The sequence below is a fragment of the Stegodyphus dumicola genome, chromosome X2, assembly GCF_044657685.1.
Source record: "Stegodyphus dumicola isolate Sdum_Otavi_A_Nest chromosome X2, ASM4465768v1".
NCBI lineage: Eukaryota > Metazoa > Arthropoda > Arachnida > Araneae > Eresidae > Stegodyphus > Stegodyphus dumicola.
Window position 1 is genome coordinate 198,652,118 of NC_140781.1, and position 13,212 is coordinate 198,665,329.

The window sequence follows — 13,212 nt, forward strand, 5'->3', positions numbered from 1 at the left end:
ATTTTCTGATCACCCCGTACAATACCAACCTGTGTTTACAACCTGTGTCTGGAATAGTTGGATTATAGTTTGTGCTGTATTAAAAATCTTTGCTAGAGACTAACATCTAATGATACCAATGTCAAGCTTTAATTAAAGTAAACAATAACACCAATGTCAAGTTTTAATTAAAGTAAGGAAAAAGTCAAAACTATTATCAGCTCTCTGACATCTTAGAATTCTGACTGCTATGTACTTCATTTGCTGACTGCATAGATACCATTAAAATAGAAATACGTATATGCACATAACCATAATTCGATCTAAGAATTTCCACAAAATACTGTACATGGTATTAGCATAATAAAACTAGTACTTGTAAAAATACTTTATTCATAAATATATGCACAAGGGTGAACAAATAAAATATACATAAATATAGATGAAAAATATAAGTATCATAAAAATTTAGTGCTTAAATTTATTAGCACATTTACAGGCTCCATCTGTATATCTTTCAGAGACCTAACGGATTTTTTTGTAGGGGACCACCAAATTTTGCAATGTCATTTGCAAGAGACCTCATATGTTCAAAAATCTTCAGTTTTGATCCTGATTTCAACACTCCTAAATTTTGATGAACTCTTTCAGATGCCTACAATTAAAGGATAAAAATTACATTACTCATTGAAATCAATACTTAATAGCTACATTAGTAAAGGCTAGAAACTGTCTTTTGATATGTAGACTAATCATTAACTAATTAAAATTCCTCAAGATCTACGCAAATTTTCAAAAGTTCTATGTCCTTTTTTTAAACAAGTTTTTTTAACCCCTTGGGTACGGATTTATTTGAGAAAATATTTGCATGTAGAACGGATATAATTTTTGGTTGCGATTCATCAGTAGCTACTTCACTATCAGGAGTATAAAGGTAACAAAATTTATTATTTAGGCAATTCACTATATTTCTAATCTTTCTTATTCTGTCATCTTTATTTTCCTTTTCATTATCCGTAAAATATAGAAAGCTTGAAATATCAAAACACCTATCGCATGCCATAGTGCTGGCAAAAATTTAAGTACTTATTGCATATCTTTTTGACCAATACATATGCATTTTTGGCTTCTTCATTTGCGACATCAAGATGCATAATGCAATATAAGCTTTCATTTCATCAGAAATTACAGGAAATGATCTTTTTTTTTTTTTTTTTTTTTTTTTTTTTTACACAACCTTCTTTTTCTATCCCTTGTCTGGCATATCTATTCGTCTCTTCTACTATAGTATCCCAAAAATCTTCATTCAAGACTTCTTTCAAAACATCTAAAGGCGTAGGATTACCACGTAGTCTACGCAGGCTCAAAGGATTAATTCCAGATATTTCAGAACAACTTTTTATATCGGCTACATTTTCTTCTTCCTAAATCCATTCCTCTGATACTGGTTCACGAGAAGATTCACTATCACTGCTCGATAGACGTCTTGTGTGTCTTCGAAACCTTGGTTTTATATTACAATTGTCATCATTTTCTGGTTCACGAAAAGATTCACTATCACTGCTCGATAGACATCTTGTGTGTCTTCGAAACCTTGGTTTTATATCCCAATTGTCATCATTTTCTGATTCAATATCGTCTTCATCACCTTCGCTTTGTATTTCATTGTAATTGTCAATTTCAGGATCACTAAACAATTCTTCTTTAGATTTCTCAAAGTCACTTTCGCTATCACTATCATAAATTATATTCCTTGTTTCTTACATAATGGGGCAGTGTATCACAAATAATGTTCACTGAAATACTGTAATTGCCTCTTTTATTATGACTGATACAAGCTACAATGAAATGAACAGAATTGTGCCTAACTTCAAATAACGTAGACACATCATCCGCTCCTAGGGAAAACACGTGAATGACGTCTCTCAGATGTCAAATGTACCCAAGAGTTTAATTTTTGGTTTGACGTCTTAGACAAGTCATCTGCACCTAGGGGGGGGAAGTGAATGACATGTCTCAGACATCAAATGTACCCAAGGGGTTAAACTAATACAGAACACCATTTGTACTTTGTAAAAAAGAAAATTAATGCTTAGAAATCTCATCTGCAAAGAACGTGAAGTTCAATGGACTTCCATAATCTTCATTTAGTTCCGTTTATTTAGCTTGATCAGTTCTATAGACATATGGGGAAAGAGCTAAAGAAAAGGTGCTCAATTCTACAAAAAGAGGACACATGCCTTTTATTGGACTCACGTAAAATAAAGTGAGGTCCAATAAAAGGCAGGTGGTTGGTAGCTCAAGGTCAATGCTATTACAGTCTAATGGGATTTAAACCTTTGCTGCACAGAAATATGAAATTTTTAAGCCCGCTCTTTTGGAACATGTGTGAATACTTGCCACCAGCAAGATCATCAAATTATAAGGACAATACTTATTTATACATTCAATATTAATTGTCAGTTGACACTATGTATTGCTAATAGAACTTCTATTATGTTTATAATAAATTTGTTTTAGTTCTTCATGCAGTCAGTAATATGCAAGCCAACCAAAATGTAAACCTAGTCAACTACCAATCCTTGCATGGTGTTATCCCATAAGCATAGTGCTAAGCTATCACCCCTATGTCACTGACAAGGAATTTGAGAGATTATGAGCAATGGCACGTGATTGGGAAAATGGAAACAAGACATACATTGTCACAGGCCTGTAAAGACCTTAAGTACCCAAAAAGCATCATGTCAAAAACCTGGAAACAGTTTGAAGATACAGGTGAAGTATGCAGACAGGACCATTATTTAGCAATGAGTGCTAAAAGAAATAGATAACTGATGTCAGATCTGACTGCAAAGGTGTTTGCTGCTGCAATAGAAACTCAAATATACAGATACACTGTGAGTGACAGGCTGCATAAAAGAAGACTGAAAGCAAGGAAACCATGATTTGTGTTGCACTAACTCAGGCTATGAAATGTATCTGATTGCTATGATGCAGAGATTGTGATTGGAGTGCAACAGACTGGGGTCGAATGTCTTTTTCGGTGAGTGTCTTCAGAGTGATTTTACATAATTACAATCTTGAGGGAGCAAAACACATGCAGTAAGCCTAAACACATTCGTGAAAGGTACTGGAATCACAGATGAGTGGGTATCATTCTGAACATTCAACACTGACCCACACATTTTTAACAATGAAATAATAAATGCTAAAATATATACAGATAATGTTCTTGATCCTCATGTAAGTTGTTTAAAGGTGGAACCAGTAATACCTTCTTCCTAATCGATAATAACACTTGTCCTCATTGTGCTGCAATAGAGATTGATTAGCTCTTGAGGGCATGCGAGATGCACTAGGATATCAACTTGTATCACTGCAGTCTTCATCTAGCACTCTCCAGGAGCTTAAAGGCACTATTCATCGCAAATACATTTTGTCACCGCAGGAACTCCAGGACAATCTAATACATGGCATGGGAAAATTACTGCAAGGCTTGCATTTCTCTCAGGAGTGACCACACACTTTATATTAATTTTTTCTGAATATCTTTAAAAAGTTGTAACACCAATGTTTCCCTATCACATTTTATATCATACTCCTTATCACAAATTATTATTTATTTTTTCAGAAATAAGGAATTCTGCATTAAGTTATGTCAGGCACCACAAAATACAGATCTTGTGTAAATACCATATACTTAACAGAAAATTATTCAAGTTACATGAGTTTTTATTTTTGTTCCTTTAATTTGTTCAACAACTGTATATTACTTACTACTTTCCAGCACATGACCTTCCAACACTTAACTTATGTTCTAAGTTAAACAAGCTCTTTCTTACATGTAAAGGAGAGCACAGTGGATAGTAAACAATGTTCTAAGAGTATCTAGGTCTAGTAATTAGTGTGCAGGTACAATTTACACAAAAGTTTTGCACATTTTTGTGATATTTGCCATAGATTTTTCATTTACTAGAAGTATATACTGATTAATCTAAAATATTTAATAATAAAGTTGCTTGCATTCCCTTTAAGTTGCATGTATGACAGTTTGAGAAATATCAATCAGTACATATAAAAACTCATAAAAAAACATAGTTCCATGAAGTCTTCTTGAGGATTTGGTGTTTAACTTCCACATACCATCCCCCTGAATTATAAGATCCATATTGGAATAGCCTTATCAAAGGTCATAGTGCCACCATTGACTGCTGGAATATAATTAATAATTAAACAGAGAAAATTCTATAAGATCATGTTTAATTTTTTGACACAATCTTGTTGGAATAAAATTTTACTCAAAGCTCAGTTATTTTTTATTGGCATGTCTGCAGATAATTTAGGAAGGCAGTATCTAACTATGACAAAAATATAGTTACAAAGGAAACTTGCTAAAGTAAGTCTGCATATTTATATAAGAACAGTATGAAAACATTTTTTAAATCTGCTTTTACTTTTATTAAAAAAATTAAAATTCAAAGTACTCACTTCACTGCATATAATATTTGTCAACATCTCTTCATAAGCAGCAGAGGGAAGGTTTTTGTTCAAGGTATGTGTGGCTCGTGATAATACAGTTGCCATTGCATAAATATCAATAGCAGCATTTGCTAATCTATTCAGAAGGAACTGCTCACCTAATAAGAAACAAAGATATTTTTAGATGAACAACATTAAAATATTAAAAAACTATGGATATTGTAATTAAATAGGCTATAAAATAAATAGATTCGTTAGACTGTGCCTCCAAACAAAAAATGAATGCCAAATTTATGAAGCTCTTTGATTCATTGTCATACTTAGCGATTATCTATAATTCTTTTCAAATTTCTAATTTTTTATTGCACATATAGAAGAATTTTAATGAAAAAATCTTAAGGTAGCTGTTGTACATAAACTAAAAAATCTATATTAAAAAATAAAAACATTTTCATTTATATAAAGTGAAGTAAAAAATGAGATTCCATTTCCTCAGAACTATAAAAAATCATCTTTCTATATGATGAAATTTTTGCTTTTGTTATACTAACATTTTTATAAATTTAAATCGCATTTTTTTTGGATAGCCCAAGAGCATACATTCATAAGTGTCGCTGTAAATTATGATAACTATAGCCTGCAAAAAAGTTTATCATAACAATCTTTCAAAACAAAGACTTAAACTCATATGCCTTGCACATGATTACTTCGAACCTATGGAAAGTATTACAATAAAATTGCATTTAAAAATGTTATGAATTAAACATATCACCATTCACATGAATGAATAAATTATATCAATCAGGTATTTTTTTAAAAGCCATACTGTGTTTAAACTGTTAAGCTACACATAGTTCCAACTTGAAAGACATTACTTTTGAAACTTAGTAATTTGTCAGCTGACATGGCAGATCAATGCACTGATAACACAATGTAATATAACACTGACAGACACAAGAATTTCATCACAGGCTGTACAGATATAGTCCCACAGTCCTAAATATGCAGGAAACTTCTCCGGGATTCAAATCCAGGTCCATCAGAACAGCAGCCAGATCACTAATCACTATACCATCTGGGCAGCATATAACAGTGACAAAAGATGGAACAGCACCTTTCTTAAACTTAAATTGTGACAATGCTGTTTCTCTTTCCAAGGCCACTACAGAAAACATATACCGACAATTGACTATATATCTGATAGTATTTGACTTCTTGATAGAAATGGTTTCATCTTTTGAAATATTTGGCAAACAATGCAATGAAAGTTGTTCTTTTACTACACAGAAAAGGCATTATTTTACGACATTGAATTTGAGGAAGACAGAAGTTCTCGAAGGACAGCTTTTTCTTTTCATATAATCAGCACATTTAATACATGCCTCTTTCAAAATACATTTAAACTCCCTTTTTAATTGACTAACCTTTAAAGAATTTTCAATAACGTTTGCAGCCTCTACACAAATTAATTAAGGAACGTTAACCTTCAAGATTACCATTTGTGAAGATTGCTAGTCCATACATTTTGGATTTGAGAAAGTAAAAAATATAAAATTCTAGACATATCTACACCACAAAGTTTACAACATTTCATCCTATTAATACAGTTAAATATTACAAAATTTTGGCTATGTTAAAAAGTTATTTAACACTGATGCAATACATCCAACTACTCCAAACTATAAACTTCACCATAGAAAATTTCAGCATGAACCCTTAAAACAGAAAGATAGGTTTCTTTCTCCTTTCATTTTTCTATAAGCTTTAAATAAAAAACTTAACATTGCTTCTAACTTCTCCAACCTGTCAGTTGTTTTTCATAGATTACACATTATCTGTAGAAACACAAGAAACAGTGGCAGTAACACCAGAGGATATTAATAAAAGGTGGCATAGGAAAAATAATAAATGATTTTGAAGATTAAATATTTCTTTTCTCAATACAAACATTCACATCACTTAATCTGGTTGCCAACATTTGCAACTGATTTTCCTAGGCACTTACAGTAAATAAAAAAAATTCTTTTTTCAATTTCAGGTATGTGTATGATACAATTAAATCACATTTCACATGCAATTAACACATTTCTAAATTACACAGCCTACTACATTGAAATTCCATCAAATGCAATATATGTAATATTAAACAGGTGTGTACTAATTAACTTAAGAAGATACTCACTGACAATATTCTTCCCATGCTTTATAAGTAATTCTTCCACTGAAAGACCAAAGGCTTCAACACATTTGGAAAGCTGAAAAGAAGTTACAAAATTTAATCATTCAATAATCATCATCAAAACACTAATGAAAGGGTGTAACTGTTACCCAGATTGTGGTTGCTAACACCTGCAATCCAAACTCCCTTTTTCAAATACTGTTAGAGATATGAGTAAATATTTATTTTCAACAATTGTGTGTATATAATATACTTGTGTGTGCATAAACGAAGTTAATGAGTAGTTAAATCAGTAACAATAAAAATGATCCACATGTGATAGATTTTAAAGATAAGGATATTATATTTCTTCTTCAAGATGAACAGATAAGTTGAGGAAAATAAAAACCAATGTTTGAGTTATACAGGACCATCAAACACCAAAGATCTCTAAAAGCTTAGAAACAGGTAAAAAGTATGTTTGTTTGATTATGACAAAGCACTTGCAGGATATTTATTTAAGGGAATATATATATACACATTTGTTCTGACATAATAGAAAACATGTTTCAAATTTTTTTGAACTGGTGACCCAAAACAAATTCTGCAATTTTCAGAAATTCCTTGAGCATTTTCTTTTATAGTGAGTAGCATGTGAAATAATAAAAAAATTACAAACTGCTCTCCACAACTGGCCACATTATACATAGCTGATGTTTCAGAACTTAAAAATGCAGAATTATTTTCTATTTTACAGTTCATTCTACCATTTTCAGAAATATTAAAGCTATCTTCTGCAGTTTCTTAGTGATTATATTGAATATTATAATCTTGGAGATTGAATAAAATTACATTTTTTTCCCTATCACCACACAGTTTATGCAAAAGATTAAGGACAAATACTAGTAGGCAACAACTAATATCAGAAGTTCGATTTCTTTGAATGAAAATTATCAGAAAAATGTAATCTCATTTTAAAAGGATTACAGATATGATTGCTGCCTACAGTAGTAACAGCAGAAATGGAACAATCAACATTTTAAAACTGCAATGTATGAAACTGTGACTATTGAACAAATATTTGCAAAAAAAATTGTGAAAGAGACTGCTGAAAACCATCTCTGTTCAATATTTATGATTATTAGTGAAAGAGGAGAAAAATAATGCCAGAAAGTAGGGAAACAATAAATAAAGGTTTCTGGGTCTCTAGACCTGTTATGTAAAGAATTTGGCTAATCTTAGTGTCCTATGAGCTTAGTGAGTAAAATCCATGGTAGTTCAACTGCTAGGTTTAATTCCCAGCTGATGAGGAGACTGGTTGTATAAACTTTTGTTTCTTTCTCAAATGTGACACAAAGCACATCTGAAGAAATTTTTTCCTGATGGCAGCTCTCATCTTAACCCTTTATTTCTCTAGGGATGTTTAAGCCCCAATTTTAAATTAAAAGCTGTGGGGGAAAAAAAAGCATTTTTTTGAGTTTAATGTGAGGTGTTTCTCATGCATATAGAAATATAATGAAACAGTTACAAACTCTTTTTCAAAAAATAATATAATTTGGGACATAAAGGGTTTTAAACAGACAGCCCTCACTTATTTTGTCACGATTAATCCAAATTCTTTCTATTTTACTAATGTTAATGCTACATGATTGGAAAATTTTTTCAAAGGAGTATACAACATAGATTGAAATTAACCACATATTAATGGGAATCACCAAACAAAGCATTTTGGTTTGCCATCCCTTTCTAAGCAAAAGCTCTATCCTACAGGCAGAAGATAGCACACATTAAAACAATGATTGTTATAAAGTTGCTGTTCAGGAAAAATTGCATGAAGGATTGCCACAATCTAAATGCTAAGACAGAACAATAGAATTGATAAAAGCGACTCCAAGACTTTGCTACATAACTAGAAAAATTAACACAGCCTTTTCAGAATGGATATCATTGATGCTATTAAAAATTTTAAACTCACAGCATTTTCTGGATGCTGTCAGAATTTGTAAACTTTCTATATGTCCTGATTAGGATATCTGATAAGGAAGATCTCAAAACAGTTTTTTTTTTTTTTTGTTTACATGCTAAAAGTGAAAATTTCTGACAAAAATGTCCATTCGATCCTAGGCATTGGTATGAGTACCAGTGATGAAACTGTCACTTTAGTATTAATCCTTCGCAGATGGCTAATACATTCTGCGATTATAATTACTGGCACAGATAATGCTATTAAAGGATAGCATAATACAGCTGCTTACGATGATATGTGCACCAATGGCCCAGTGGTTAAGAACACTGAATACAGGTACTTTGATGTGGGTTCTAATCCAGCTGAAGATGCTGGTGGCATGGACAGTTTTCATGGTTTCTCCCATGAATAATATGAATACAGGCTAATTAGCCTTAGAAAGACTTACAATGGCTTCTTTCTCTTATGAAAATAATCCTTGAGTGCTTTGCCATGTAAGAATAACATAACATATGCACAAAGATATGTGATAAATTATGTTTTTTAAAATGTTAAACACTTTTTCATATGATTAAAAGCATAATTTGTTTAGTAAAGCAAGTGTAAATGTTACAATAACTTGCATAATCCAGACCATTTAATTCCTATGAAGATGTAAATGGTACTGTAATGAACTGTAAAATAGAAAATAATTCTGCATTTTTAAGTTCTGAAACATCAGCTATGTATATGTGGCCAGTTGTGGACAGCTGTTTGTAATTTTTTTTATTATTTCACATGCTACTCTACTCACTATAAAAGAAAATGCTCAAGGAATTTCTGAAAATTGCAAAATTTGTTTTGGGTCACCAGTTCAAAAAAAATTTGAAACATGTTTTCTATTATGTCAGAACAAATGTTTATATATTATATTCCCTTAAATAAATATCCTGCAAGTGCTTTGTCATAATCAAACAAACATACTTTTAATAAAGGCTTAATAAAGACCTAAAGTTGATCAAGAATAGGTTACAATTTTATTACAGTATTGGCTGATCTATTCCTCTAACATTTGAAGTCCTCTACTTCAAGATACAGAACAAGTATTTCGTACATCAATTTTCATATCCTCTTACAATGTCTGCAGATTGTTTCTGAAAAGACCGGCCAGAACTTCTTTTATTATTTATTTATTTTGAGACTAAGCAACCATAGATTTTTACAGGTAAGGTTGCAACCCTTATGCCCCATATTGATTAGGGTTTTGCAGTTAGATCTGCACTATTTGGCCAGCCAAGCTTATGTGAGACTGCTGGCATATTTTCACAAACTTTTTTTTTTTAGTGCAATGGTGTTTATTTTGAAAGTGAAATAATATAATTCAATGTTTAGCAACCTTCACTAACAGTTTAAACAATACTGGAGATACATTTTATACTCTATTGAAAGTAATCATTTCATAGCTTCAACAAAGGTCTAGCTCTCCTTGCAAATGGACTGTATCCTGTACCTGTATGTCTATATATTATAATATGCAAATTAACTGGAACAAAGGAAATATTTTAATAATTTATGTACATACCTACTTATATAGTGATAATAATAAAACAAATAGGAAATATGTTCTCCTTTGGCACAAAATGACCTCTGAAATGTGCTTCAGCACTGAATCTACTAGGTCTTGTGTATATTTTTGCTTCTCTACTATGGAACACCACTTTTATAGTGTTCTGAATCCCGTGTTCTTTAGCTGTACAATCCATTTTGCTAAGATGTTCCTTGAAAATTCGGAAGGAATTTTCAAATGGGTTAAAGTCTGGCGAATTTCCAGGCCAATCTAACAAAAAAAAAAATTGTTTTCCAACATGAACCTTCTGATAAATTTTGAATTGTGGCATGGAGCAAAAGTCATGTTGAAATGTTCCCACAAATGTTTTTCTAGAATGGCGCAATTCTATATTTTCAAATTTCTATATATTTTAATGAATTCATCATTCCGTCAACAAGAACTGGATTTTTCAGTGCCAGCCACAGTGAAAAAAACCCCCAAATGTTTGCTTTTAAGGTATCTTATGGTTTATCGGATATGCTAAGGTCTGGCTGATTCATCCTTGCTTTGACTAACAATGTCAGATGTGCAATCATTAACAAATAAATGAGTTTCATCTCTAAAAATGACCCTTTCCAAGTCATTTAATGTCCACAATAATCTCCTTGCTTCATCTGCCATGTGAAAAGTTTGTTTTTTAATAGGCTTTCTCGCCTTCCAACCAGTGACAATTCTATTCTGCACAGCTGGAGGATGAATATCAGCATCAATACACAAAAGATATCTTTTAAGGTCTTTGCTAGTTTTTTGCTAGTTTTATGGCATTTTGCAGTTGGAATCAATCAGGTTTTAGAGTTGTTTTCATGAAATGAGCCTGTTATAGGATAATTTGATGATTTCATGATAATACTACTATCCCTCCAAGGATGGAATGCATCATAGGCGGTGCAGTGAAAACTCACAAAAGGTTGTGTGAGGAGATTACTGAATTGCTGAGGGCTTTAAATTGCAGCTGCCTTTTTATATTTAGCAAAAGAAAATGTGCCTGTCAGGATTCCCAACATAGGTAACAGACCATGTACTTTCATGAAAGGAGATGAAATTGTTTCATGCTCTCAAGGACAAGTATCATGCGAAGTTCCATCGATCAGAAGCAGCATCCATTTGAATTAAAAAGATTTAAGTGAAAGGACAGACTTAAATGCTAAACAAATTGAAGCTGCACTTCACTTAATAGACGAATTTAAGGATGTCTTTTCAACCTCGCTTACTAACATTGGTCACATAAATGTGACACATCATAATATCGATACTGAAAACCATTCACTTACCAAGCAACACCCTTGGTGTCTATGATCCACAATACAAGAGGTTGGTTGGGAAACTCCTGAAGGAGATGCATGGCAATGATCAAGGCTGACTCTAGTGCTTAGGCATCCCCTATTGTCTTAGCTTACAGACATCTAGATGACATTACCCTTTGCGTCAAATCGACAACACCTTAGACATGCTAGAAGGGTACAAATTTACATTTACACTGCCCTTTCCTTTCCAGAAAAATTATCCAGTTTCATTTTGTCTGCTTAGAATTTGAGAAATGCTCTATTTTCCAACACCAACTGCAGAAGTAACATTTGTTACAGTCATGGATATGATTGTTAAGTATGATAATCTTTACTCTCTTTCTAGACATTATATCCATTTTTAGTACACTAAAATGAAAAATGCAAAATGTACCTGAAAATTATGCAACTATAACTTTTCACAGAAACAAGCTTAAAAATAGTGCAATAATTCTAATTTATTGTTCAAACTAGTTCTTAACAGTCAAAAGCAGATATCCCGATGAGAGGCAAGGGAAATTGCTTTGAGGGGCTTGCTGGCATCAGTTGGAAAACTACTTAAAATTCTGTGAAAAAGTCACTTTGTCCCAATTAATTTGCATATTAACTTTTTTCTAATCAAGAAGAAACTTGGTAAAAGCAATGAAAAGACCATGAAGTGATCAAAACTGAAAAGAAACAATTCCTTTACAGACACTCATTGGTCCAGAACCACTACATATTTGAATGATGAAGGCTCATCTTTGGCAGCAACAAAAGATGGATATTATCCTGGACTCATAAAAGCAATAAATGAAGCCTCACAGAATTCAGAGCTGGACATTCAGCTATTGTTCAGTAAGTTCACACAAAATACCAGATGCCAGGCATTCTACAATTACCATCATGCTCACTCACAGCAAAATGGCTTTACTTGGCCTAAAGTGCTTGTTGGGATAAGGTCAGCAGATTTGACAGCCTAGATATGATCACCATAGATGGCTATTACCATCCATAAAGCGGGCCCTAATAAATGGCATAACATTGTTAATACAACAGTTCCCAGAATGTCATTGATATAGTGTTCAGCCATTAAAACATACTGTTGGATTATTAAAAATAATGAGGTATTAACACTAGGCATGACACTCCACAAAGATGTATAGTGAGCTATACCGGCTAAACTTTTTCCAAGCAAAATCTCTGGTGATCTGAGGCAAACTAAAATTGTTTTTCACTGTTGTATATCATACAGCTTAAATACAATACAATCCAAGCTTCACGTCCATGACCAAGCTTTGCTGTTGATGCCTAAAGTATTGATGGAAGATATCACAGACACTGGCCCACGCAATCCAGTTTCTATATCCTTTTTGTAATAGTGCTTAATGACACTCAATATTCAGCTATAATGTGCAAGTTCTTTTTAAATGGCATACAGCAAAGCTGTAGATGCACATGCAGTAACTTTCACTGCTACATAATCATCATAACAACTGTCATTTTAGGTCTGCCATAGGCCTCATGATGGTTATGTATCTCCTGCTAGAACAACTGTATCATCATTCAACTATCAACACTATGATCCTTGTCCCAGAAAATGAACCGCACACTCTTTTTAAGACTGTGATGCAACAAGTTCACTTAAATGAATGTAACTATTATCATGACAGTCTTCATGGTACACTCATTCAATAATGCAAGCAACTCACATAAGCACTTCAAGTTGACAGTCAGGCTGAAAATGTACTTTATGTGTATTTTGGAATGTGCATTCTTT

General features: G+C 32.5%; 1 protein-coding gene across 2 annotated transcripts in view; it reads right to left on the reverse strand.

Moving 5' to 3' along the window:
- Positions 1-352: 352 nt before the first annotated feature.
- The window catches only part of LOC118199840 (very long-chain specific acyl-CoA dehydrogenase, mitochondrial-like), an 86,320-nt gene continuing 73,460 nt past the window's right edge, over positions 353-13,212 (reverse strand). For both annotated transcript variants that reach the window (XM_085809559.1, XM_085809558.1), the window contains 3 exons: positions 6,641-6,713; positions 4,468-4,616; positions 353-634 (listed from right to left, as the gene is read on the reverse strand). In XM_085809559.1, coding sequence (XP_085665685.1) covers positions 497-634; positions 4,468-4,616; positions 6,641-6,713 — 360 coding nt within the window. In that variant the 3' untranslated portion in view covers positions 353-496. The remainder of the gene's footprint in view (positions 635-4,467; positions 4,617-6,640; positions 6,714-13,212) is intronic.